The sequence below is a fragment of the Struthio camelus genome, chromosome 19 (assembly GCF_040807025.1).
Source record: "Struthio camelus isolate bStrCam1 chromosome 19, bStrCam1.hap1, whole genome shotgun sequence".
NCBI classification, from domain to species: Eukaryota; Metazoa; Chordata; class Aves; order Struthioniformes; family Struthionidae; genus Struthio; species Struthio camelus.
The window spans coordinates 12,312,587-12,339,817 of NC_090960.1; the positions used below are offsets into that span (position 1 = coordinate 12,312,587).

The window sequence follows — 27,231 nt, forward strand, 5'->3', positions numbered from 1 at the left end:
TGCCTCTTCTGAGTTCTGAGAGTTTTACTGTAAGAAGCTTCCTGAACTGAGATTTGAATGAAGGACTAGGGGAGTTTATGAATATTCAGTTGTGGAAGGCATTGAATAAACGCGTTTCTTCAACTTTTTGAAATTCGAAAGAAAACTTGGTACCATATGAAGTTATAATGATGTGTGAAGGGTAAAGAAGTTTAAATGTGGTCTTCACAGGGCAACAGGCAGTAGGCACAAACAGAAACCCAGAAAATTCCACTTGAACACAAGAAAGCATTTCTTTACTGTGAAGGTGGTTGAGCACTGAAACAGGTTGCACAGAGACCTTAAGGAGGCTCCATCCTTGCAGATACTCAAAACCTGACTGGACACGGTTCTGGGCAACCTGCTCCAGCTGACCCTGCATGGGGAGTTAGTCCCTGCGAGGGGAGTTAGACCAGATGATCTCTAGAGGTCCCTTCCAACCCCAGCTATTAAAATTCCATAATTTAAATTCAAAATCGTATAAATCCCTATAGAATCTAGTAAGAATAGGAATGTTTTTATTCAAATACAGTTAAAACGTTTCGTCAGTGATCCTTGTCTTTAAACAACAATGCTGTGTCTATAGTAGCAATAGGTCTAGCAAAATATCAGATCTCAGGAGAGGAGTCACTCCACTGGCTGCCTTGAGAAATAAATTTAACTATACCAATAATACTTATTAGAAAAAAAGAATGGGGATTTCTTTTATACTTATTTATAAATTGGACGGATCACGAGATGACAGTCTCAGCTGGACACCGTAAGAGACCCAATATATTTGAGAAGGCTCAGATACTGGTGGTTTGTTGGACTAATAGATTATCTCAGATAAATGTATTAAGGCCAAGTTCAGGAGCAGCTATTTTCCCCTCCTTGGTAAAAGAATCTATAGGAAGACCTTTAATTTTCCTTAACCAGGCCTTCTTGCTCTCTTTTTGTTGATCTTCCATGAGTTTTGTCTGCTTTGCCTGATACTGCACTGTTGTCGCTTCCTCGTACGCTACCTTCTGTTTTCCTGTAAAAAGCCTGAATCCACTCTTAATCCGATAAGGATCTGCAGCATATTGAAGAAAGGGCTTTTTTCTTCTGGAAACTGCTTCAGTTGTCACTCGTACAATCATGGGTGTTGATTTTATTGGTCCCGAGGAAGTTGTGAAGCGGCCGATAAGCTGAACCCCAACTTCAGGTAGGGGAATGACTTTACCATGGCCACCACGAGCTTTCTTTTCTTCCAGCAAACCACAATATGACTTGGGACGTACAATGGAGGGAGCAGGAATGGAGGACTTCACGGTGGGTCCATGCAAAGAGTTTATTAGCTTGAGCTGCAACCTTTTCGTTTCAAAGGCTGTTGAAATTCTTTTCATGGTCAGAGAATCACTGTTAGATCTCATGTGTTGGAGCTGGACTGTCTGAACCTTTTTGTGCTGCATAGGGGTTTCGTATATTTGCATTTTTTCAGGGCGTTCTTGCTGATGCAGTGGAGGTTCCCGTGCTTCCGTGACTGTTGGAGTACGCTTAATACTGGAGCTGACTGGCGCTGAATTGTACCTGTTCTGCAGTGTATTGGTAGTTAAGAGTATCTGGTTAGGGGACATTGGACAGCCGGGGCCCCTTTTCTTTTTATACTGTAAAGTGGCTTCTGTCCTGTCAGCATGCGCAGGTACATAGAAGGAAGAGCCATATTCAGATTCACCATCTGTTTAAAAAAAAAAAAAAAACGCACATTGTCTGAATATGGTTTGAATATAGTTGGAGTCAGGGATAGTTCTTGTGATCTTTGGCAGGGTGCTACTCTGAGCTGGGAGAGGAATGGATGCCAAACTGATAGGCATACAGAGAGTCCAGGTTTATCTGCAGAACACGCAGTGTAAGAAACTACAAGCCAATGATGCCCATTTCAGTTTGTTCAGCCTCAGCCTCGCTACTGATACTGCTAACATCTACCGCCCCCTTTCTCATCCCATGGTTTGTGCATTGGAGAAAGGGTTAAACACAAGTCACTTTCTGATAGATGTCTCTGAAATAGCCTGTGTCTGAAAACTACTTTGAACAATTACTACTCAGAGCTGAATTTGAGTTGGAAAGGACAAGACATGCTTCATAACCTACCTGCGATGTCTCAAGTCATTTAGGGAGTGATATCTGGTGTATGACGCACCAAGATGGATTGTGTGATTATGCCCTTAACTAAAAAATAGAGATTTTAACAAAACGGTGTAGGATACTCAGTACCACGGCCTTGGCATAGCAATTCACTTTATCACTTTGTTTTGCAATGTCGTGCCATTTGCATGTCAATTGTTTTGCAATACAGCTCTGTTTTTCCAAACTGGTTAACTGAAACTTCTGCCCTGTGCAAGTTTATTTCATGTAGCATTAGGTTATAGCTCTGAAAGGCAGAATACAGGAAAACAGCTAAGGAAAATCATTGCTCCTTGTTCCTCAGTCCCAGAATTTAGCGCTGTTTGATCTGCAAGTACACATGGCCCTGGATCTCAGTTACAGGCACCATGAATTTGGGGTTGGAGACGTTCAGCTGATCTAAGCTGGTCTGTTGATTTCACAGTCTGTCTTTCTTAGGCTCTGAGATCTCTATATAATTCCCAACAGATTCTGAAATTCAAACCTGGAAAACACTATAAATTAAGGAGAAAAATGCCATGTGGCCAAGGACTATGGTTGTGATCAGTGCTATCTCATTTTCAAAATTTAGGTTACCGTGTCACTGTTGGCTAGCTGAGACGATTTGCCAACAACGTATTTTTAAGATGATTTTCTGAGTAACTGGTATTGATCTATTTTACCCCCTGCAAACCTTTCATCCAGAATGATCTTCTCTTCTCGAGATCACTACTTTTTCCTTAATCAATTCATTTATCTCAGGTGCACTCGTTTTAAGCGTTACCGTCCTATCTGGCTTTAACGAGTTCTTACCAGTATCTGCTGCTGTCTTTGCAAAATATGCTCTTTTTGACTTTTCTGAGTCAATCGTATGGAGTTGGTTATCAGGAATGGAAAGCTTTTTCTTCTGCTGTGCCTGAATGCTAAAAGATTTTGTGCTCTTGAGCAAATTCTGCTGTGGCTGGCAAGCTGCTGCTTTCATCAGTTTGTAGCGGAGAGCTAGAAAAGGGAAGAATGAATAATCTCTGATAACTTTGATGATGTTAAACATTGATGTCCTCCCTACCCCTGCCTTTTTTTTTTTTTTCAATATGTCATAACTGATGGGATTTCAAGTCCCTGGTTACCATTTTGCCTCTTATCACAGCTTCTAAAGGTCTAGGTATTAGAAATAAATCCATAAGTATTCAATTAGCAAAAAACATCATAGACAATTCAAAGATAATGTAGCAAATGCTGATTTTTAAAAGTATTACTATTAAATGTATATGTATACAGCTTATATATATTTGTTGCCACGGAAATTAACTTATAGTTAATTCCCTGTTTGTTTCCTGCTTCTGCAAACTGGATCTTTCAGCAAGTAGAGCTGCATCAGAGAAGTCAGCATTTGAAGGTCTTAAAAGTATGACAGCTTTCTTAGCCCATCAATTTATCTGCAACACAGTTTGAATGTGGAGCTGGAGGTTTGTGATAAATACCGTATTAAATACCTGCAGACTTAGAAAAGAAAAAAATATATATATCATAATGGTAGTTTAAAAGGTGCCAGGTCATGTGCAGTTGCATTTCCCAGGGATGACAGATTCTCTGTGCAGGTGCTCCTAAAACTTTCTGGGGTGTTTTTTAATAAATAATTCGAGCATTGAATCAGCTGCATATTTCAGCGCAACACCCAAGTATAAGAATATGAATAATACTACTGATTTCTGCATTATTCAGTGAGAAAATGACAGTGACTGCTGAATTTGTACCAGCCTTCTTTCCAAAAAGGTGTAATTTCTAGGCTTTTGTAAAGCCTTTGCAGAACCACTGAGATGCAGCAGTACGTCTACCAGATTGCTCTGCAAAAAGTGGAGAATCTGCATATTGGTTAGGATGAAGGCAGTGGGTACTTGAAACTGTTTCAAAACTCAGTTTAGAAATTGATGCCAGAGTATTGCAAAGGGCATATGTAGTACTTTGAGACATTCCAGAGCCTTTCAGTGACCGGCAGCAGATCAAGTAAGACAGCATTAGCTGGTCAGCATCTTTCGTCTCCAGAGGAAGCTGATAGGTCTTCTGGCTGACTTTGTTGTGTTTCATTCGCTGAAAGTGAACCGGTGGTTTGCTTGAAAGCCCTTTGCGCTGTTCCTTTTTCTTTCCTGCCGTCTCTCGGTCAGTCTTTAACGTATAGTTCCAATTGACATCCTCAAACTGGAACATCAGCAGACAGCTCAGTGCATTGATCACCATCCTGGAAAATGGAAACGAATGGTATTAGAAGCATGAGCTGTCATTAACAAAGCAGTTATTAGCTGACGGATCCATTTGCTTGTGTGTATTACAAACCTTGGGGTACTTCAACAGACGTGAGGTAATTATTGCTTGTTTAAGGAAGAGACAAGCAGTATCGATTACTTACTTTCTTGTCTCTGCAATTAAATGCTGCATGTTCTAATTCATGTAGTTTGTGTGAACTCTGCAGGGTTCTTTCCATTCAACTCTAAGGCATAATTAATTTTTAGGATGAAACTTCCTGACAGTGGGCTGAGTTATACCAGTATAATGCCAACAGAGATTGGAGGTACATTATTATTAGGGACACCTAAACCTAAATTGGAGGGGGAGGAAGCAGAGAACTACCTTTAGTCTAGAGGTATGGATGTGATGGAACCTGGAAGAATTTTCCATGATTGTTTTTATGAGAGACAACAGGTCATGGAACAGGCAAAGGCCTTCGTAGGCCTTGACTTGATCCTGCCAACTTCTTAAACTTGAGTTACCAATTTGGCTTTATAGCTGGGTCTCTATCTTAAGTTGCAGAGAAACATGCTACACGCAAGAAGTTGTAGGTTACTAAATGGTCTGAACAAATCCATTTTTAGCCACTGTGAATAAAACAAATTATTGAAGTGGTCAATAAACAGCAGGGTCTTTTAAAACCATTTGTTAGGACGGTGTAATACAAAAATACACAGTCTCTTAATTTGCAAAGTGATCTACCTAATCAGTTGAGGGCCTGATTGCAACTGTTATCACCAACCTATTTTCTGCAACACAGAAAGAGGATATGGGGTCCCCTCTGCTGTTAGCCCTCATCACTTTCAAGCAGCTTCCAGTCAGGTAGTTAAATATACGAATCTTTCCATCAGCACAGCCACTGACGACTCTGAGATAGAGAAACTCCAGAAACAGAACTCCTCTGCAAACAAGACACACGAGTATTGGTACATTCATCATGCTTTCAGGAAGAGACCAGAGCAACTAACTCTTTTGTCGTGGGTGAGATACGAAGGTCTGTTTCCGTCAACAGGTTAAAAAAAAGTGGCTGATCAAGATTTTTAAAAGGCCTGGCAGTGAATTCCTTTATAAGCACTCCCACCTTTGGAAGAGGACTGAGATGACTGCGTCCAAACAAACAAAAAGAACAAAGCCTTCTCCGAGCAACCAGTGTGCTTATGGCCATCTGTTGCATTTTAAATTTCATGTTTATCTCTAAGAAAATAAATGAAAACAATCTGATGCTACAATTTTCACAGTTTTAATATACAATTAAAACATCACAAAGTGACATAATACACAGTTGATAGGGCTTTACAGCATATAACTCAGTCAAATTTCACATGCACATTATTCTCTATTCTTGATCAGATAGTATGATACCCTAGTAAAAATAGATTGGGATCTTTGAAATATTGTACTATTGTACTATAAAGGCTCACAGTCTTAATTCGTCCTTGTTTGTGAGCAAGTGGTTATATATTTGCATTTTAGGTTATTACAGGTCTGATAAACTGACAAACACTTGTTACGGCCACCTATTGCCTGATGTTACTTTTAAGATGAAGACTGAGAGCAGGGATGTTTCAAATTCTAGGGATGGTAATTCAGGCATTTTATGTTCCTGTGAAGGAGACATATTCTTTACAGATTTGTAGTGAACGTTTATGGATAACTTGAAAGACATATGTGATTCCTACTTGGGGTGGCGGAAAGCTGTTACGCATCTCTTATGGTTTCCCAGCATGCTCCATCCCAGGGCATATCCATCAGTGCTTCCCGTAACTAGGTGCCACTGATCAAAGGACAAGCACTTAACTGGACCTTGGTGCCCTTCTAATATCTGCAAAGTAAAACAAATAGATGTAACACAGTATCAGCATTCTGGATGTAAACATAGCGGGACACCTTACTGCAGGCACAATACCATCTTCATAGAAGCTTTATCAGGTTGTATTAAAATATATGAATACCCAACATGGGTAACTGTGTTAGTTTAATAGTCCCTGATAAGAAACATTCTTATGCAGCGGCCTGCTGCTGCTGACTAGCTACTATCATGGAATTATCATCATTTCCCATAATCACTATATGTGCTAAATATGTTACTGCATCGTAGAGCTGCAGTCTTCTTCAGCTCGGGTGGAAAGAGTTTCTCTTCTTTCAGAGCTGTGGACTAATACTAATTCTGGACATCTCCTAATTAGCAACTCCGGCCTCAATCTTTAAATTGCAGAGCAGCTAGCCAGCTGCTTCAACTTTATAAACTGTTACTGGTTCAGAAAGCAGCAAATTTCACATTTTGGGCTCATGTGACACCTCCAACCCTGGAAGCTGTTGGTCAAACCCTCTCGCTCCCTTCCCAGCTTGTCATACAAAAGCAGATTCTGCACAGAACAGATCACGATGGGGATTTGAGCAAGGTAAATCAAACCCCAGGTTAGAATTTGGCCAGTTGTTTGCAAACCACTTTGTATAGCGTTCTCTCACCAATAACTCTGCAGTTTCTTTTGCTAGTTTAGACTGCCGGGGGGAGGGTTTTGTTTTTTCTTGGAAGTCTGTGACATAAACAAAAAGTCAGGATAAACTAGCATAGAAGGTTTTGGACAATTTAGCACAGAATCATCTATCTAAGAAGAAACTTACTTTGATCAGCGTGCCGGTATCAGCATACCAGACTTTCACAAGCCCTTTGTCACAACCACTGACGACATGGGTGCCATCCATTTTAACTACCCAAATGGTATTGTTGTGTTTCAGGGTCTTGAGGCATTTCCTGCTTTCCAAATCCCATACTGTTAGGAGCAAAGGGGAGAAATATTAAAAAATATCCATGTTGCAATGCTAAGTTTGGCTGAGTACAACGTGAATTAGAAGGTAATATTGGAATTTCAGTTGCACATTGTGCCTGCAGCTCAGCTTGGAGCCGGGTATTGACTTAAAGAGTTTAATTACGTGACTGAATTTTTAAATGCAAAAAAAAAAAAAAAAAAGGCATATCCTAGAAAATGGCATATCCTTTTAATCCTTATTTTATAAATAAATAAAAGGAAATCTCTGGCAAAGCTGAAAATTGATACCGCTCTCCCAAGACTTGGTCTGGCGCTGAGGCCACAAAGCCATTTAAAACTGAATAAGAGCAGAAATAATGAGAATTTATGCAATGACACAGACCGCGCGTGTGTGTATGCACACACACTCACACAACTTATTATTCTGTAAGCAGCAGTATGAGAAAATAAAATCCATCCTCTGATTCATATACCTATTTTCAGAATCACACACTTTATATGTCACATTCATCATGACTCCAAGTACCCTGCCCATTTCGCTTTTGACCGGGAGCCTCCTGCTCTTGACTCTCACCTTTCACCATCCCATCTTTGGCTCCTGACACAAACTTATCTTTGTATAAATCCAGGCAAGTGATGGTCCCTGAGTGACCATGAAAGATTTTCGTACAAGCACCACTGTATATATCCCAGCATCTACAAAGTAAGGACCAAAAAGGGAATCCAGTGATTAATAACTAAATTGATGGCTTATTCATTGTTTGCTACTTAATATGGATTAAATCAGGAGTCATTCAACATGCTACTGGAGTAATGTAGGAACCATCAAATTAGCTTTTATATGAAATTTTTTTCTCAGGTAGTTTTTCATCCACCTCCAAACCTGCCTGGAAACTTGTAGTTAGATTTCATCTCTGGTATAGTTACCTTAAATTAGCCTTCCGATGTAGACTTTTTTTTTAGATAACCACTCTTTTTTTTTTTTACTGGCCAGTCACAAGGTGACTTCTATTGACTTTAGGTAGAGAACTCACCTGATGCTGAGATCAAAGCTTGCACTGAGAACGAATCCTTTCTTCTCATTGAGGTACAGTGCTTTGATGCTCCCAGCATGGCCAGAGAGCAGAGGAAGCACTTCTTTCATTTCCATCACACCAAGAAACCTCACTTTTCGGTCTGCGGAGCCAACAGCTACCAAGTTTCCACCACTGTAGTGAATTACTCTGTTTGGGTCTGATCTGGATAAGAAGCAGCGATTGAGGTGAGCTTTAGCCAGGTAATGACATCTAACAGATCTCATCAGGCTGTAGGAGTTACTGACAGGCTTTTCTATGATGCTTGATGCTGAACTATAAGGCAAGCTGATGGACAACACGCTTAGGTACGTGAATCCTTTGCAGGGCACCACAAGCACGGTTCATGGTTTTATATACTCAGGTTTGTATCTGGACAGTAAGTTTAAAAAGGGGAGGTGGTTTCTCCCGGTATCATGTCCTTTGAGACCCTCTGTGGATTGCTAATCCTTACATCCCTGAAAATGACTCAGCTTGATATCTTATAAAAAAGTGGATTAGATACTGGGGATTCTTTAAGACTGATGCTGAGAGACCCTTTTCCAGCCACACGTTCCCATAGAGGGATCTCAGGACTTTCTGACAGATCTTCCAAAGTCACTCTTTGGCCCTACAGGATTAGTTCAGAAAGCAGCTGGACAGTCTACGTACTGGTCCGTGAGGACACGAATATTGTAGGAGCCACAGAAGACGTTTCTCTCTTCCAGCTGGATGGTGTCAGTTTGCAGACCATGATAAGCTAACTGCAGACTATCTTCTTCCTCCTCCTCCAGAGAGAGAAATACAAAAACATTAAGGGGGGGGGGGAGGGGGGGGAAGAGTGCAGCATTACTCCATAGTACGTATTAGCTCGATTCCTACAGTGCTGATGAGCCTAATAGAGATAGAAAATGTCCATAGGGAACACCTAGTGTGCAGGAATTTCCCAGTTAGTACAGAATCACAGAATGGAGGTTGGAAGCGATCTAGAGATCGTCTAGTCCGATACCCCTGCTCAAGCAGGAGCACCTACAGCACATTGCCCGGGAATGCGTTCCAGACAGCTTTTGAATATCTCCAAGAAGGAGATTCCACAACCTCTCTGGGCAACCTGTCCCAAGGGTTGTTCTCTGTACGTCGTTCAGTGGCAAAAATGGAATACTTGATAAGTGCACCCTTTCGTCTTTGGGAAAAATTTAATGTCCTCATGATGTTGCCCTGGCTTCAAGACTATTCATGGGACTGTGGGGAAGCATTAGTACAAGGCAGAAGTTCCTTCCATTCACAAATGCAGACTCCCTCCCATACAAAGGAGGGCTGAGCAAGTATTGGTCCTTGTGAATTGCTCATGATAGTGCAAGCCAGAAGCAGGAGTAGGAGAAGAGCAAAGCTGCACCTAATTCACAGTCCAGTCTCCCAAGATCATTATGGCCTCCTCCCTCCCCAAATGCTGAAACCTAGGATCTACGGAAGGCAAACCATCTCCAACAGACCTTCATTTTACTACTCCATTTGTGGTCTTTCACTTGGATGACATCTCCCTTTTTGTTTAACCGTGGAATTGTCACATTGACTATTTTAGCATAGTTGGAAACCACTCCCCTAGGGCACGATCCCTGGAATAAAGCAACAGAGTCAGCATTGTCACTGCAAAGCCCAAGCAACCAGAGGATACTGCTCATATGCTTGATCTCCATTCAACACTGCAGTTGCATGCAAAACTGAGCTGCACACACTGGCTTGTTCTTTGGGAAAAATGCCATGTCCTCATGATGCTTGTTTAAGAGCACTGGGTTGCATTCACCACTTTATTGGTATAAGATTTAACTTCTTATGAAAAAATACAAATTTTTTCAAACTTAGAAGTCTTTTGCATCAATAAGCTGCAAAGTTTTTACATTTCGGGCAGGGAGGGAGGAGGATTTCAAAGCACGTCTCACCTTTAGTGACCACTCAATTGATTTGGAATCCCCATCCCCACTGAGGTGTGAAAGGCTCTCAGCAAGTCTTTATCAATAGAGAATTGTTTAAGATTCATTTTTTACGCATGGAACCTTTCATTAAGCCTTCTTGGAGTATTACCACAGAGCTGAGATTTCCATGCTCTCTTCCAAAATAATAGTGTGCACTCAATCATATAATCCCTAACTTTCGTCACTTTGGGGGATTTGCTTCTACTCTTAACTTAGTCTATGGGCACGTCTGTACTAACCAGGACAAACCTTTTCCCCAACTTCTGCTTGACTGTGTCCCAGCCACCCACTCTCACTTCTTGTGAGGAAACCCAGCGTTTTCATGTTCCTAACGGGGCACTAATGAAGTTCACTGTTCTGGCTGCCTCAGGGAGTTACTGTAGCTTTGCACCCTATCGCTGGCTCCTGAAAGTCCAGTGTTTTTGTTTGTGACCATACTTTACTTTACTAAAAATTCTTGATGATCCAATTTTAGACCTGCAGACTCTCTAAAGGTCAATAAAGGCTATTCTGTTGTGCTTACTTGCGACTGTGTGAACATCTAACCCAGCATAGCTCTGCAGAATGAGAAAGGAGGAAGAACGAACAGGATGAAGTTGAGAAGTGACCTCCAGAAAAGGCACTTCTATCTAATGGCCTGGGCAGCGAGAGAAAAAAATCCTCTTTTTAAAGTGCGTGATAACGGTAGAAGCCCAGGCCTCATACCTGCAAACACACGATCTCCTCCTGTCTTATTTTTTGTGACACATGTTCCCTCTTGACTTTCTTGGCCAGAAAAGCCCAACATTTACTCACAGCCGCACACGTGTTGAGGGACTTTCGGTCCAAAAGCCCTGAGGAATTAAAAGGACAGAGTGGCTAACCTCTACACATATTAGAGGCCATCTCTGAGCCTTAGGATAAACCATTCCTGGAAAATTAGAGGAGCTTTACCCAGGATGTACGCGGACAGGTGAGTTGGCAAGCAACGAATGAAGTCCTTGTACTTGTTGACGTGAGAGGCTGACTGGAGAGATGCAGGAACCACAGTGACACCTGGAGCAACTAAGGACACAACAGATGACTTACTCATCATATTAGGACCCTTCTGGAAGACATACTCACTGTTTTGGGGACAGAAGGACACTGTTGATAGTTGACCACCTAGAAGACAATGGAATTGACAGGCTCTAAGTGCTTGAGCTTCGGCATATATTAATGGTACAGTTGTTAGTAACGCAACGCAAAAGTCAGTTACTTTAAGCTGACTTTTGCAAATCCCTTCAGTAACGTACAGTTCCAAAGAAAATGGTGGGCATTCTCAAACTATGGGAGCAGGAAGTACTCAAATGTCTTGAAGAACGATTCACACTATCACGGGGCTTGAAGGTGCAAGCGTGTAGGATGCTAACTCTTCCTAGCTATCGCTGCCCTGAAAAGTACTGAGGGCTCTTCATAGGTGGAAAAAGATCAGGTGATCAGATGTGCCATGGAACACCCTATGACGGGCAAGGTGGAAATGCAATGTGACATTTTTGTCCTTACAAATAAAAGATACTTTCCCTACCTCTTCCACTTCTATCTACAGGAATCACCAGCACAGGAAGGGGTCTATCCTAGTCTTTAAGGGGAACATTAAAACACTCTTGTGGCAAGAACACAGCACTCTAGTCTGAAAGGAGTGGAAGGCCCTCTCAGCCTTCATCCATTGGATTTCCTTTCACGAAAATATAGTTTTGTGCATGATATTGCAGAAAGAAAAAAAACGGGGACAAATTTATCTTCTACTCTCTCCAAGGTAACGGAAAGGTAAACACAACAAATGCTCTTCTCATATTACTTTTTTTTTTTCACGGTGTCCATAGACACCTCTAGCATCTTTGTCAAACTGCTAGGAAAGCCTTACGCTACAGGTGGTTTCTTTTAGGTGCAACGTGATCCACAGTGCTAGCTTATGGAATTCAGATTGTGCTGATGGAACACCTTCAACCTTACAGAACAACATCTTGCCATACTCTATGAGCAAAAGGGCCTTACCATATTTTTCATCTAAGCTATAAGATTGTGCTTCCAGCACCTCAGCAAATCTGGAAACTTGACTCAGAGCAAAAAAAAATCTGTTGAATCACATAACTTCTGCTTGTACCAGACTTCCTTGAATTTTCCAGCTAAGTATTGCCATGATAGGCTCTGCTTTTTGGCAAAACGAGCCCAGAACAGAATTGTTGCTAGGCAGTGCCAGTTGTTAATGTTCCACTTCCTTAGAAATGCCACACATTTTCTCTAATATTAAATACTCAGGTAGCGGTACCTGTATTACCGAACTGGCTGGTTTTTGCAGATGAACCTCTACTTGCAAGGGCTGCAGATGAAGCACTAACAGATTGTAATGCAAAATGAATCCGGCCGCTGGATTGAGGATGACTGTTGTCTTTGATGCTGTTTAGGAATTTAGGAGATGATTCATCTACATCCTCTTTATCTGGCAGAATTAAGCAAAAATTCAAACTTTACAATAGGCATCTTAGCGTTGAGTTAGGGGACTGCAGCAGTTAGAATAGGAAGTATATTATGCTATAGTATTTATTCCATCCCTCCTACGTATGCAGAATTAGTCCCTTCAGGGCTTTCTTTAGTATGGTTTTCATTACTTAAAGAATTCAATCGACAACCACTCCTTCTGAGATCTGTTGCCCAGAAGAATTCATGTCAGGAAGTTTTCTCCTTACTTTGCTGTCAACTATACACTATTGTAGGCTATACCGCTTTTTAATGATCACCGCTTTTAAACAAGTACTGCGCGCTCTGATGCCTGCATACAGGCTGGCACTGCAAGGGAGAGTTGGTCCTTGGAGGATAGCGCTGGGTCAGGATAAAGCTGGCAGGCCTGAGTCCCATCTGGCTCTGTTTGCTGCTGCCAGGAACGCCTCCGTTTCCTCCACAGCTTGTGCCCTCTCCCCCTGCTTTGCCCAATTATTTCCTACAGCTGGAAAGATCAGAGGCCTAGGTGATATAGGATTTGCAGTGTTAACCAGAAGGTTAATAGTGTGAGGCAAATAAAGCTACAATTAATAGTTAATGTCAGCTGAGCTGCTGCTTTCAGCAGTTGCCCTTTGTGCTGCCTGCATAGAGAAATGAAACATCTGCTTAAGAGGGGAACAGCCAGACCAGCAACAGCAGGAGCCGGCTGACTCCTGCAGATGACAAGAAGGAACCCAGCCCGTGCTGCTGGGCAATGTTACGTTCATCTTCAGCATCATCCCTGGTGCGTGGTGCTTGTGTTCTAGGGTAGGTCCTCTTCGCCTAGCTCACGAACAGTTGCCTTCAGCTTGCCTTAAAATCAGCCAGCTTGTGAGGTCTCAGCTGGAAGAAATCTGTGTAGTTCAGGGGAATCCAGCACAGTTCCCCAGCAGCCCCTAACAGGCCAGTATCTTTTATTCCTACAGTGATCATGTCAAAAGAAACTAAAGGGAAAACTGTCACAGCATCAGAGCCACCAAACAGTAAACTTGATGCAATTTATCACTGAAAGTTTTCTGTGGGAGTCTCTCCTAGATCAAAATGAGAGTTCCCTGGGCCACATCTTCAGCTGCGGAAGGAGGACACAGACCTGATTGCTCCGAAAGCAAGTGTTTTGGTCCACTGTTTTCTGCCTGATAAGAAGTAAATTAAAAAAATCAGTTGAAAATCTATATCATAGTATTTCCATACTTTTACCTAGCTCAGACAAGAACATTTGTCCCATGGGTCCTATGTATAACTAAAGGTAATTGTGAAAAGGGGAAGAGCTTTAGGCTAAGTTTTGCAATCTTGAGTGTCTAGTTAGTAACTGATCCTTTAATCCTGCCACACTGGCTATGTCCTTGGCTCACGCACACTGGAGCTATGCTGATTTACATCAGGTGACAATCTAGTCCCAGAAAGCTCTGTGGCTTTTGGTGCTACAAAGAATTAGAGAGTCTGAGTCTGGCCCTATGATTTCATTTTGACCTCAGTGAACATTGGTGCCCGGTTGGCAGGTGGGAGCTAACCTCTGCCATCAGCATCCTGCTTACCTGTTCTTGCAAGGACGCTTTGCTCTCGCACCAGGGCAGCTGCCGTAAGCAGTAACTTGGCATCACACAGTTTCAGTAAGAGCAGAGTGTAGTTTGCTTTAGTCCAATAGCCACTTTTTGCAAACCACCGCCACGTGTCCTGCATGTCTTGCTCTAGCCTTTGTGGATCCAAAGTGCCGTTGGAGCTGGAGATGTTCCAGTCTCTGAGGCTGTAAGTGATTTGGGAGCCCACGTAGGTGAAATCCTTCTCCTCGGTCACTCTCAGAAGTTTCTCAGTGTAGCTGAGTAAACTGAAACTGTCAAAACGCTTGATGATGCCCAGCAGGAACTTCCTCTGGGTGAGCGCGCCGGCTCGCGGGAACCACTCCTTGGTGGAGAAGATCCTCCAGGCCAACACACAGGTCTCACAGGTTTTGCACACGGGCACTAGGTCTGTTTCCTTCCCACATCGCAGACTAGGAGCAGAGTACAGGCTGTACTCCTGCCTCTCCATCCCTCCAGCTGCCCTCCTGGGGGCAAGTACAGCTCAGGGACAGTGGCCTGAGTGAGAGAGCCTGGAAGCCAGGAGCTTCCAGTTGGCCACCCGCTTGCCTCCTGCACAGCCCCACACGGGGATGGGGGTGCACGGGGACAGGGGCCTCAGCCCAGCATGAGACAGAAGCTTGTAGGTTCAGAAGCCTCAGTCCAGTGTAGGATGGAGGCCTATGGGGATGGAGAGCTGCAGGTTCGGAGGCCTCAACCCAGCATGGGATGGAGATCCATGGGGATGGAGGCACACAGGTTCAGGGGCTCAGCCCAGTATGGGATGGAGGCACGCAGGGATGGAAGGCTGCAGATTCAGAGACTTCAGGCCAGCGGAGAATAGAAGGCCGTGGGGGATGGAGATCCACAAGCTGGGAGGCTTCAGCCCAGGGTAGGATGGAGATCCATGAGGATGACGGCCCGGCAGGAGCCGCGCCCAGCCCGCGCCGCCGGCGAGCGCAGCGCAGCACCGCGCCAAGCCCAGCCCGCGCCGCCCGGGACCGCAGAGCAGCGCAGCGGGGAGCCCAGCCCAGCCCGCGCCGCCCGCGCGCGCAGCGCAGCACCGCGCCAAGCCCAGCCCGCGCCGCCCGGGACCGCAGCGCAGCGCAGCGGGGAGCCCAGCCCAGCCCGCGCCGCCCGGGAGCGCAGAGCAGCGCAGCGCCAAGCCCAGCCCGCGCCGCCCGCGAGCGCAGCGCAGCACCGCGCCAAGCCCAGCCCGCGCCGCCCGGGACCGCAGCGCAGCGCAGCGCAGCGGGGAGCCCAGCCCAGCCCGCGCCGCCCGCGCGCGCAGCGCAGCACCGCGCCAAGCCCAGCCCGCGCCGCCCGGGACCGCAGCGCAGCGGGGAGCCCAGCCCGCGCCGCCCGCGAGCGCAGCGCAGCGCAGCGGGGAGCCCAGCCCAGCCCAGCCCAGCCCGCGCCGCCCGCGCGCGCAGCGCAGCCCCTCGGCGTCCGCGGCTGCTAGGAGACACCCGCTACCGTAAACCTCCTCCCGGCCGCAGCACCCGCCCCCTGCCGTATTGCCTCTAATATCGCTCGCCCCGGGCCGCACGGCCGAGTTTTACCGTTCGGGCAGCGTTTTTGCCCGGGAAAGCTGTGTCACTCGGTAAGGATTTCAATTTTTAATTTTTTCAAACAGCTTGTTTGGAGGAGCTGTGGCCAGGAGAACAAGGCAAATCTTAAAGTACAAAGCACTGCGTGTGGACTGTATGCCTGTGCCTATGCCTGCTCTTAGTGTTTCATTTTAGGAGGGCGGCTATTACGGCTGTTTGCCAACCCTTAAACCAGGGGGAGGGAGGTGCCCAGCCCCGGCTGTCCGCGACCACCAGCCCGATACCCACCTGCCTTTCCCGACTGCAGCTGAAGAGCTGCTAAATGGCATCCAGCCGCTTTGGGCATAACCGCCTCCACCTCAGCTGTGCCGGGGCCGTGAGAGGGGCCTGCCCTGCCTGACACCCCCGGGGGGATGAAACAGCCAGGGGAAGGGGGGGTCTGCCTGGGCAGGGGCACCCTGGCACCAGGTGGTGCAAGGTCCCTGGAACAGAAGGTAACTGGGAAGTAAAGTAAACAGATGTAAAAAGCCTCTGGAAAGCGGGAGCACGATCGGCCTTTGGTCACTAAAGTGTTTGCTTTTCTGCACAGAACCCTGGAGACAAATTAAAATTGAACAATGTTGATCCAGGGAGTATTTGTGATTAGACTGTGCAAAGTCCTCGAATACTTCACAATCAACTTCTGCCGGTCAAAACAAATGCGTGTTTAGTCTTCCCCAGAGTCCCAGCCTACCGCGGTTGGGAGAAGGCCTCATTTAATGGCTTCATGAGTTAAAATACACATAGAATAAGAGAAAACCAAGCTGGCTCATCTGGTGTTTGGGAGAAGGTAAGAGGACTAACGAGGACGTGAAAACGCTGTCCTCTGAAGAGACAGAGGCAGCTTCTTTTGCAGATGAGCCCAAACGGGAAAACTGAAGAGAGCAGACGAGGCAGGCAGCGAGGAGTTCACCCCTCCCCAGGGGCTCCCTGGCTGCCCGCAGAGAGACCCAGGTGCATCAGCGGTCGCGTACCTGGCTCTTGCCAGCAAACACAAGTTCGGGGTGCTTGCTGTGCCTGTTCGGCTCTTTCATCTATCGTCAAGCAGAAGGAGAAAAGACAGGGCTGGGGTGGCAAGGAGACGCTCCCTGCACGGCAGCGTCTCCGGCGGAGATCGGAGCGGTGCAGGCGCAGCAGTTCAGAGTTTGGGGCGCGCGGAACAAGCTCGCCGCGAGAAGCATCGCGGGCTCGGGCCCCCAAACAGCCGCCCCACGCGCATCGCAACCGTCACGTCCCGAGTGGGATTTCCGAGCAGCTCTTTGGGAGAGCAAGCAGAGAAGAGCAGAGCTCCAGCCTCAGCCGTTCTTCCCCAGTGCAGGGCTGCTTCCCTGGAGCAAAGCGGACAGCAGTAGCCGGTCCTACCGCCACCACCCTTTTTCACTGGTACCAAACATAGCTGGGGGGTGTCTCTACATGCTCGCTTATCCAATTAAAGCGAAGCTTGGCACTCCCTGCTGCAGAGATCCCAACCCCTCCTGCACTGATCCATTTTACTCCCTGTGCTCAGAAAATGCTCTTCTGGGTTGTAGCTAGGAAACAATCTTTGCCTCCCTGACATGTCCTTTACAAGCATTGTAAAGTCTCCTTGGAGCATTTAAAACCTGCTGTACAGAGGATAAACCCACAAAAGGGAGTCAGTCCTCCAGGAACTTGCAGGCTGCTTGTTGGGCTTAGGAGGACCGGAGGCATCCCAGGCAAGTCCAAACATTGTCCTGCTACACACCTTGGGGGCAACTCTACTTTTCTGGTAGTTCTCCAGCTCTTCCAGGTCACTAAGAAGAGATCTTAGCTCTCAGGCCTCCAGCTGCTACAACAGCAGCATATGTTTATATCGGCTTGGGCACTTTTCCCACTAGAACAAAGCTACAGCAAGTGGTGTCATAGTCGGCTTTGGCCTTCTCCCTCCTCGTAGGGAGGGTAAGGGAAAGCAGCATCTTAAGTCAAGTGGAAACGGAAAAGGGATTCAGCTCAACAGGAGCGTGCATCTAATGCAGGCTAGGGACCAAGCCCTGACACGGGAAGCTTTTAAACTGGAAGGAGCGGCCTATGAAGTGAGGGGACATATCGCCATGGGTGCCAGCGCTCACAGTCCAGGAGGGCTGGCGCTCCTCCCAGTCGTAAGCAAACAGCAGCAGTTAATGCACTGCCGGACATCGCTGGGCTGCAGTGTCCTTAGAAAGCCTTGGAAGAGTTTGAAGACCTCCACTGCCTGGCTTCAGCATCTGCACCTGAAAGCGAGCGCACAGAAACACTTTTCAGTGTCTCACGCACACAAGTGTGCGTTACAGCCAGCACACCTGCACCACCACACTGCAGGAGTCGAGCTGCATGGCAGATGGAGAGCTTTTTCCTTTTGCTTTGCAAATGCCATCACAGCCAAAGCCCAGTGCAGCAGGCCACAAAAACACGCTAGGGAGCAATTTTCCTCCCTAACATGCAGACACCGGCCAGAGCTCCCAGCTGGGCCACCCCTCCCTTTGGGAGGGCACCACAAATACTCAGAGCAAAGGCAGCAGGATTCCCCCCTCACCCCAAGAAACTGCTGTCCAGGGTGGAACAAGGCCCCAGTGCCACCAAGCCGCATCGTGCCCCAATCCCACCAACCTCAGGAAGGCTGCAGGAGGAGCAGCCGCATCCACCTAGGGCAGGCTCCCCACTGGAGGTCACCAGGCAGAGAGGTTTGAGCAACCCAGCAAAGCAAAGCCCACCCAAACCAGCCCTGAGGTCACCATGCAGCCCCCTGCTGCTGGCTGCCTCCCTGCCCCAGCCTCACTGCAGACCCTGAGCCTCACTGCCACTGCAGGGATGACCCCTTTCAGCAACAAGCTTAACCCCTCTGCCCAGAAGGGCAAGGGTTTTACAATAACCCTGCTGGAGTAATTTTACAAGTTGTACCCATACCCCACAGAGCAGAACTGGCACCTGAACGTGTTTGCTGGAGCGATATCAAAGACATCACAGCAACAAAGGCTACCGCAGTGCAGCAACTTCTGTAGCTGGCCAACTTTTATCTGCTCTGGTCTCCCACATGCTCCTCCCGAAGTGCAGCTCTTCTGCACTCTAACTCAGCCCTTTTAATGGCAACCTGTGCTCCTTCTCCAGCTGAAACCATTTGGCTGCTGCTAGGTTGCAGGTGCCCAACTGGGGAGACCGCTCTGCATCAGCAGATCCACGGGTTAAAGTTTTGAAGCAGGCGGTAAATTCCTGAGATAAACAAGATTTATTTGAAGATTAAGGTCACAAAGGAAAACCAGATAAAACAAACTGAATGTTTTCTTGGCTCAGTCTGTCATAGGACGCAGGAAAAAAAAGTAAAAAAAGGTAATCACCGTGGAACAGAAAGAGCCAAAGTCCCGTGTTTGGGGAGGTTTGCAGTGGGCAGAATGGGAGGCGATGGGAAAACTACTGATTTTCAAGGGCCGGCGAGGGAATCTGCAGCACAGCCATGAAACGAACTTAGTCGAGGTACCTGAGTACGCTGCGCTCTGGCTCGTGAGCCCAGAGAAACCAGCAGTCGCCCATCGGTGGAAGGAAGAGCTCAGGACATCGCTGAGGCCTGGACGCGGTGTGCCTGTGTCAGAGTCATTTTCTTCCTTTGCACCATTATTTAATGAAAAGGCCTTTTCTTTAAAGGGTCAATGTTTTGGAATAAACCGTAGAGCGTGCCTGTTGGCTACCAAGTAAATCCCTCTTTATTTTAGCAACTGGTCAAAGCAGTGCAAGTATGAAAGACATCGACCGCCCTGAGAAGGGAGGATCGACTTTGGTGGCAAAACTCTTCCAGCTTCCCAACCACGGCACTCCTCTCTAACAGCACGTTTCCCCACCCACGCCATCTTTCACGTTACCAGAGCCGATACTGAGGTTCACAAGGGCGTTGTTAGAGTGCGGTGGGATGTGAGGGGCAGAGTAAGGGCGACTGGCGGTGTCGCAGGAGCTGTGTAATGCTGGTGGTACTGAGTGGGGGGAATGCAGGCTTGAGTGTGGTCAAAAAAAAGAAACGGAAGTGCTCGGTGTCTCCTACTTGTTACCTTGGTTGCCATGGCCTGCTCACGCACCACCTCGGAAGGGACAGGGAAGCCTTAGCACAGCTGCCTTTGCATCCAGAGACGCGGTGGATGTTTCTTTCCCTTACAGAAAGCCGCCCCCCTTGCTGTGGCCTTGGGGAAAGCTCAGATGGTGGAAGGGATACGTCGCCTCTCTCTTGATGCCAAACAGCAAACAGAACTTCTTTGTTAGCATCGAGTAGTGATGGTTATTTTTATTACAGAAGCACTCACAATGTCTGACCAAAATGAGGTACCGCCACGCTCAGGGAGTTACAGCTGGAGGCAGCCCTGCCACAGGGAGCTTAAGGTTTAACCAGAGCCAACAGATACCGGGTAGGAAAACCAGTGCGGTCTTCCTCGTGTTACTGGGACGCAGGAGGATTAAGATTAGGAGCAAGGACACCCATAAAGTTTGCGGCAGAGCTGAATATCTGTTCTCTCAGTGGAAGACTGGCACCCCAAGCCCAACACAACCCCCCCTTTTTTGTGCCTCAGCTTCTGTACAGCTCACATTTTCACTGCTCTCTGATTTCTGACCAATTGAACACATGTGGAGGTGCACGGGGACACCACTTGCTTCTGCTGTTTGCTTTCTGCTCAAGAATACGCCTGACGTCGTATGGCGAGGAATTTGGCCGGTATTGCCCGTCTCTCTATCTCTAGCCATAGGGCGAATATATCTGTCTCCTCGTGCTTGATGGCAAGCTCAAAGGTGAAATTTTGCAGCAGCGTAGTAAGGAAGAGGAAGAGCTCCATCCGGGCCAGCGCCTCTCCTGGGCACATCCGCTTTCCTGGGAGGCACAGTAAAGAAAAGAGATGGCTTAATCCAGTGCTTGAATGAATCACCACATTTGGGGGGAAAATGCGTGTGTATAGAAGGATAGAGGTGAGCAAAGAGCCCAAATTAAAGGAATAACTTTGTTGCCACCCACAGTGAGTAGCCCTTTCGTGCTGGCTTTCCCTCCGATGGATTCAGACCCACCAGTGCAGTCATTGCACAGTAGCAAGCAGGCAGTATCCCAGCAAAGCCCGTTGGCAGGGCTAAGCAGTTACCTAACGAGAAAGGCATGAAGGCTTCTGGCTTCCTGAATTCGCCCTTCTCATCCAAGAAGTTGCCTGGGTCAAAATTTTCAGGGTTCTTCCACTGGATTGGATCCGTATGCACCGAATATAATACTGGAATAACAGCTGTCTCCTGCGGCAGAGGGACGAGACAGGAAAAGCAGGAAGGAACATGAGTTTCATAGCAAAAGGCTTTGCTAAGCAGAATTACCAGCTGAGGAACGGCCTGTGGGGCAGGGGAGCGTGGATGCACACCGAGCTGCCCTTCAGGAGGCAGCTCCCGGTGATGGCTCTGCACCTCGAACCTCTCAGGCACAGAAGACTAATATGGGGTTCAGCTCTTGCCCACAGTCCTGGCAGTCTCTCTATGCAGCTGGAGTTTCATTCAGAAGCTGAGAAACTGTCCCTTGAGTTACTCCTACTGATTTATTTTTAAAACCTCTCATTGCACAAAGTCCAAAGGAAGGAAGTGGTCCTTTGGAGTGGGCGTGGCAAAAAAAATGCCTGCAATCAAACCCAAACCACGGTGCTCCCCAAATCTGCAGTGGGGATGAGGGCTGGGTTTGGCCGTGCACCCAGGGTGAGCTCGCACAACATGGCTCACCAGCAGCTCCAGCACAGATAACGCTGGTTATCTCGGTGTCGATGTTGTGCGCTGAAGGGAGGAAAGAGGTGGTATGCCAGGACAGGCAAGCAGCAGGGATGTGTGGGTAGGATTAGTTGTGGCATTCACTGCCCTCTTCTCCTCTGCTAAAGGGTTACTGCCACCTCGCCTCACTGAGGATTGGGAAAGACTGATGGCCTTCACAAGTGAGCAAACAGTCCAGGGGTCAGCGCAAATCTCGTTCAAGGTTTTTCTACCACTCCTCCCCTGAGAAGTGCCAGAAAGCCCAGCACCACAAGGCCACCTTGGGGATGATGTGGCCCCTGAACTTGATGTCCTGCGTCGTCATCCGAGGGAAGTTCTCACTGCGGGACTTCTGGATGCGCTGCAGCTCGTGGATCACAGCATTGGTGTACGGCATCTTCAGCTTGTCCTCTGTGCTGGGAGCGCGGTCTGTGCCCACCACTGCATCGATCTCCTTCTGGACCTTGTCTGGTAAAAACTCAGATTTAGGGCTGCGGTGCTTTCTACGCAAGGGCCTCCAGTGATTTCTCGCTGGCCTCTACGTACACCTATTCTAAAGTTAAAGGATGACCTAGCAGAGAGTGACAAAGCTAGTGTAACCCCTTATAGAGACTAAAAATAGGGCATCTGCCCACATAGCTCCCTGGATCATGCAGGTGTTCAAGGCTTTGCCAGAAGCATCTGTCATGGGCCCACCCAGGACCATCCGCACAGGCAGGGTAAGGGGGAGAAAGAGGTGAATGCCTGGCAGGCAGCGGGAGAAGATGTGCAGAGCTCCCTGGCCTATCTGTACTTTTGTTTAATGGATCTCACCTTTGAGCAATCCAGCCAGGCTGATTTTGATCTCACAGCAAACCTTCCCAAATGGGAGCCTCCAGGGCTGGGACTCTCATGTCTGCTCCTTTGCTGCATCATGACTTACTAAGGTAAAGGGAACAGTTGCATTTTGGTGCCCTTACCTTGAACATGGGGGAATTTAGTCAGTACCAAGAGGAAGAAGACCAGGGTGTTGCTAGTGCTCACTGTCCCAGCACCAAAGAGACTGAATACTGACTCAACCAGGTCTTCGTTGCTGTACATGTTCTCCAGGCTGCTTTTCTCCTGCAAGTATGTGATAGGAAGGAAATTCAATATAAGCTATGTGATTATCCTTAGGCTGCAGCCAGCTCTCAAGAGCAGCCCTTGTCCTGGGCCTGAGGGAGTGCTGCCTTTCCTCGGTTTGTGTCAGTCCCTCAACACAGTGCCTGTGAGGCTCACCCTAGGGTATGTCACTAGAGGCCTTAGCAAACACCTCCAGGAATTAAAACTGATATCAGAGCAAGAGTGAAAACCCTTTGCACCACCTCTACCTTCTCTGCTTTTATAAGGAAACAGTCGATGTAGTCCCGGGGAGAGCTGGGATCCAGGGTCTGCTTATGAAGCTCGATTCTTTCTTGGATGTAGTTCTTCAGTTTCACACATTCAGCAAAGATTTTATGGTGTGGCCCAGGGAGATGGTGCATGATGCTGGGGAAGGTGTTGTACACCTGCAGATAGGAGAGGTACGGGAGAGTTCAGGTGCCTGGATAGAGCACCAAAGACACAAAGACAGGGGTTGTTCTTTACTCTCTTCTCTTATGTCTGGTTTCAAGCACTAGCACCTGGTGAGACAACCCCCAGGAATATACAGTGGGCTACATCGAGACATATTTCCAGGGACAACTTGAAAAATGTACATCGTGGACGTTTTTGGAACACTGCCTCGGGGCTACCTGGAAGAAGCTGTCCAGCTGTTGGATCAGGGCCACAGAGAACATTTTCCTCCAACTGATCTGGGTCAGAATTGAAGGATATACCTCATGTGGCCATATACTTAATTCCCATCAATGTCACTGGCAAAGAAATGGTGTCATAGGCAAAGCCGAAGATCTAGTCCAAAGCCAAGGAGTGTCTCTAGACTGCTGAATGAGTCAGAAACAGGGGCAGTGAGCACAGCAAGGGCACGTACCATGGCAATGGGGGACACAAAAAAACTGATGTAATTCCCGAGCATGTCCAATAGCTCCAGAAAGGTTGTATCACTGTAGCTGTAACAGCTCCCGAAGACAACAGAGCAAATCACATTAGCAACTGCATGTCTGAAACTTATCATTGGCTCAAAGGCCTCACCTACAGTGACAAAAGAAGCAAAAAAGGCATTGAAAAGTCCGAAGTTATTTATTCGCATCACACACGCAAAATGTCCTTCCTTTCCCTTCAAGCAACTGTCCTTTCTCTTAGCTCTGAGCCCCAGTTGAACCTGTCTGATCTAACAGATGAAGCAAAGAGCCCTTCTGAGCTATAGACACCTAAATATATCTCCCTGCTCCTACATCCCTTCTCAGTATTTGGAACTGAGGAAAGAAGAGGGATCTCGAAGTGCTTTGGGCACCCCAGTGACATCCCACAGAGATTCGGAGGGCCTGCAGAAGCACCTCTGTGCAGTGACCCAACCCCTCATCTGCACAGCCCACTGACATTTCATGATGCTCTTTGGAGACAGCAGGGTCACGACGGTGCCCAGTGTACGACCAAGCCCTCCCTCACCTCTGCCTCTGCCTTAAGCAATGTCCCCTTAAGGAGGTCTCAGTGGGCATCACTGCTCTCTTATTTTAAATTAAGGAAGCAACAGAAGAGGCAGTTGCCCTGGCAGAAGCTCATTTTTGTCTGAGGGAAGCATACCGTTCTGGGAACCCTCTGCATCCCCTGGGCAATATGTTGTTCTTGCGTCCTCAATGCTATGAAGTTTAGTTCCCTGTTTCTGTTCTTTGGCCATGAAATATTCCTTAATGGTCACCCACCACGTGCACGTTCCCTCTGATTCATGGAGGAAAGTTCCCACCCTGGCATTCACAACCAGGACATCCCCCCTGCCCTCTCTGGGTAGAGTAGACATTCTAAGTCTTCTCTCAACAAGGATCATTCACATTAGCAGTTGCCAATAGCTCTGGGGACCAGACTTGTCCCACAAGGCTGTCGTGTGTTCTCTGTCTGCCCCAGTGGCCACAGAGAGCAGGACCCACCTCACCTTTGAGGCTTGTCACCCACTCCACAAGGTGCTGGGCCTCCTGCTGCACACGCTGTGACATGGTGTTCTTCCCCATCCCAAAGTCTCGCAGGGTGCTGAGCGTGAACCTCCGCAGTTCCCGCCACTTCTTCTCGTTGCTGGAGGCAAAACCTGAGAGGAGGCAATGGAAACCACTCATCTGCCAACACGTGCAGTTCCTCCGTGAGAAAAGAGGACTCCTGCGCTAAAACAGACTGAGGAACAATAGGGCGCTAAGCCAGCGGGTGACCCTGGTGTGCGCACAGCATCCTTGAAAGGAAGAGAGTCTCAGAAGAAACTAAGAACAAAGCTGGAAGTCTACATTAGTAGGAGTTATCTAATAGGAATTAATATTGTCCCCAGATAAGAAACGTAATAGAGTGTGGTATTAGCAGAGTAGGAAAAGCGTATTTGAAGTCTTGGATGTTGAGTCCCTCGCTAGACATATAATCATTCACTGGCCAGCTGTGATTGAGGACTTTGTGCTCATCCAAAGAATAATGAAGAAGAAACTCAAGAACCTACCGTAATCTTTTGATATCTGGACCTGAAGGGGTATTTCAGGTCTCCCTCCAAACTCCTCAGAATGACTGAGGAGAGCATCCTTCACCACCTCGTATCCACAGAGCACCACGGCTGGCTTCAGTCCCAGCCAGATGGTGAACACGGGGCCGTACTTCTCCCTGAGCTGGGGGAAGAACAGTGGAAAAGGTGCTATGAATTAGGTGCTGAGATGTTACCCCATGCTCCTTGAATGCCTCCAGGTCACAAAGCTGAGATGAAAGCATGAGAGTCTTACTTCCAAGAGGCAGAACAGGCTTTGAGCACTGGGAGAAACAGAGAGCTGAGCGAGACAGGCTTTCAGTGTTCAGCTGCAATATGTCCTCATGGCCGTTATGCAAAGCTGATTTCACCATGAAGAGCACCATGCTCTAGGCTTGGTTGGTGCATGGAGATCCGATCACACCCCACTTTGGGACAGCAGCTGCCAGTTTTCTCTGCAGCAGTTCAGAGCAGGAAAGGTATCCCACAGTACTGTGCCTGAGAACCCTCATCCCAAACCCACCTCCAGCCAAAGCAAGCTACGATGCCTGGGGAGATACAGCCTCCAGCAGGGCTCTTTTGAAGTTCTCGGGAAACCCCCATGTCAGAACAGCCGAAACCGGGGACTTTGACAGCATCACCTCCATAATTAATTTAATTTTTAATTTTTGTCTAGTGCTCGCAGTGCTGGCAAACATGCGGGCAGCACGGAGATGTGCCGGCCACGGGGGAGCGCATCTCTTGAGGCTGCCGACCAATTCTCACCTAGCTCCATCGCCCCAGTCGTGCCCCGGTGGGGGGGGTTATGTTCTTGCTACTGCTTTGTGGATTTTAAAGCTCATCTAATCTTATCAAGAAGTGACTCTGGAAGGCAGCAGGTGGTCACAATACTCTGCTCAACCAGAAGGAGATGAGTATCACTTCCATGGGTCCTATGAGAAAGACTTAAATAACAGTATTGATTATGCTACAAGTAGCAAGGATTTAGGATATTTTGACAGAGCAAGAAAGGATGGAGGGAAAGAGAGAGAAAAAAGAAAGGAGGAGAAAGTGTGACCTGTATGGTTCCCCTTTTATTTCGCCATGGGATATTGTGCTCTCTTTCCTACTGCCCTGCCAGGGGTAGGGAGCTGGTAAGCTGCTGTGAGCTGATCTCTTACCTTCTTGTGGGTCTTGTAAAGGGGAAGGACATCTTTTTGCCATAAGTTGCCCAGGATGGGCCATGGAGTTGGCCCTGGAGGCAGCTGGCTTCTCTTCTTATCATTTTTCCAGACCAGAAAACACAAGACGTAGAGGAGGAAAAGAGTAACGACGAGCCCGGCTGTCCCAGCATCCATCCTCAGCTGTCACTGCGGAGCAGGGGCCAGAGGGACTGAGCAGTGAGCAGAAGGGAGCTGAGCTCTGCTCGATCTCTGCCTTTCCCTTGCGGTCTATATAGCACAGCCCTTCCCTCTAATCCCAGCTGCAGAGGTTAAGTCTCCTGTGCTCACCCTTCAGCCAGTCACCGGGCGGTCAGTGACACAGAAACGCTGGTTTCTCCTGGCTAAACACAAACCTCAGGCCTGCTATGTTGTAACATGGACCTGGAAGAGCTCCAACACTGGACTTTTGCATTGCAAAACTCTGCACGGATTCAGCCAAGGAGATGAAAGCTTCCCCCTCCGCCCCCTGCACTTTGCTTAATCTCTTGTTGCTCGGTCCTCCCTTTCGGTGACCTGCAGTACGAGAAGTTGCCACCGTCCTGACAAAACCCTTATGTCATCGCTGGGTTACTGCCCTTCTTGTCACTGACTTTCTTGCTAGAGCAGTGACCGAGGAGGGAGATGTTTTCCTAACAGGAAAGGCTTCCCTCCGGCTTGGCAGAGGGGAGCCCTGGCGACGGGGCATGCTCGGTTGTTCATGTACCTGTTAGTTTTAGGTTAGTTGAGAATATCCCGTTAAATAGTTTTGGATGGAAAGCGGGCTAGTTCTAGGGAAAAGCATAATTTTACTGAAAGATTTGTCGCTTCCACTCGGAAAA

The 27,231-nt window shown here is 47.4% G+C and overlaps 2 protein-coding genes across 6 annotated transcripts; both read right to left on the reverse strand.

Moving 5' to 3' along the window:
- Positions 1-514: 514 nt before the first annotated feature.
- FBXW10B (F-box and WD repeat domain containing 10B) lies at positions 515-16,292 on the reverse strand. Of its 4 annotated transcripts, none has more exons than XM_009673898.2 (14): positions 16,115-16,292; positions 14,256-15,156; positions 11,155-11,364; positions 10,927-11,054; positions 9,742-9,864; positions 8,921-9,036; positions 8,231-8,434; positions 7,771-7,892; positions 7,051-7,199; positions 6,105-6,247; positions 5,168-5,326; positions 4,104-4,378; positions 2,956-3,141; positions 515-1,717 (listed from the first exon to the last, which is right to left on the reverse strand). In XM_009673898.2, exons 2-14 carry the CDS (start codon positions 14,746-14,748, stop codon positions 843-845), a joined length of 3,183 nt encoding a protein of 1,060 aa, XP_009672193.2. In that variant the 5' UTR covers positions 14,749-15,156; positions 16,115-16,292; the 3' UTR covers positions 515-842. The 4 variants fall into 4 exon arrangements, with proteins under 4 accessions (XP_009672193.2, XP_009672168.2, XP_009672177.2 ...); XM_009673873.2 differs by lacking the exon at positions 16,115-16,292 and adding an exon at positions 12,512-12,682 and having other exon boundaries at positions 14,256-14,893; XM_009673882.2 differs by lacking the exons at positions 9,742-9,864; positions 16,115-16,292 and adding an exon at positions 12,512-12,682 and having other exon boundaries at positions 14,256-14,893.
- A 3,814-nt stretch (positions 16,293-20,106) lies between these two features.
- On the reverse strand, positions 20,107-26,954 carry LOC104143382 (cytochrome P450 2C5-like). Of its 2 annotated transcripts, none has more exons than XM_009673853.2 (9): positions 26,372-26,954; positions 25,194-25,356; positions 24,651-24,800; positions 23,592-23,752; positions 22,954-23,130; positions 22,564-22,705; positions 21,885-22,072; positions 20,968-21,109; positions 20,107-20,705 (listed from the first exon to the last, which is right to left on the reverse strand). In XM_009673853.2, the coding sequence occupies exons 1-9, from the start codon at positions 26,546-26,548 to the stop codon at positions 20,512-20,514; spliced, it is 1,494 nt and encodes a 497-aa protein (XP_009672148.2). In that variant the 5' UTR covers positions 26,549-26,954; the 3' UTR covers positions 20,107-20,511. The 2 variants fall into 2 exon arrangements, with proteins under 2 accessions (XP_009672148.2, XP_068770164.1); XM_068914063.1 differs by having other exon boundaries at positions 23,592-23,747; positions 24,646-24,800; positions 26,372-26,731.
- Between the last annotated feature and the right edge of the window lie 277 nt (positions 26,955-27,231).

Excerpts from the sequence above, each read along its gene's own strand:
- FBXW10B (XM_009673873.2), bottom strand. The coding sequence starts at position 14,748 with ATGGAGAGGCAGGAGTACAGCCTGTACTCTGCTCCTAGTCTGCGATGT. Across the intron at positions 9,865-10,926 it reads AGGAGATCGTGTGTTTGCAG|GGATCGTGCCCTAGGGGAGT; the intron begins GTATGAGGCCTG and ends GCTTTATTCCAG. Across the intron at positions 6,248-7,050 it reads ATACCGGCACGCTGATCAAA|ATATTAGAAGGGCACCAAGG; the intron begins GTAAGTTTCTTC and ends TTTACTTTGCAG.
- LOC104143382 (XM_009673853.2), bottom strand. The coding sequence starts at position 26,548 with ATGGATGCTGGGACAGCCGGGCTCGTCGTTACTCTTTTCCTCCTCTAC. Across the intron at positions 24,801-25,193 it reads CCAGATATCAAAAGATTACG|GTTTTGCCTCCAGCAACGAG; the intron begins GTAGGTTCTTGA and ends GCCTCCTCTCAG. Across the intron at positions 22,073-22,563 it reads TAAATTCCCCCATGTTCAAG|ACAAGGTCCAGAAGGAGATC; the intron begins GTAAGGGCACCA and ends AGTTTTTACCAG.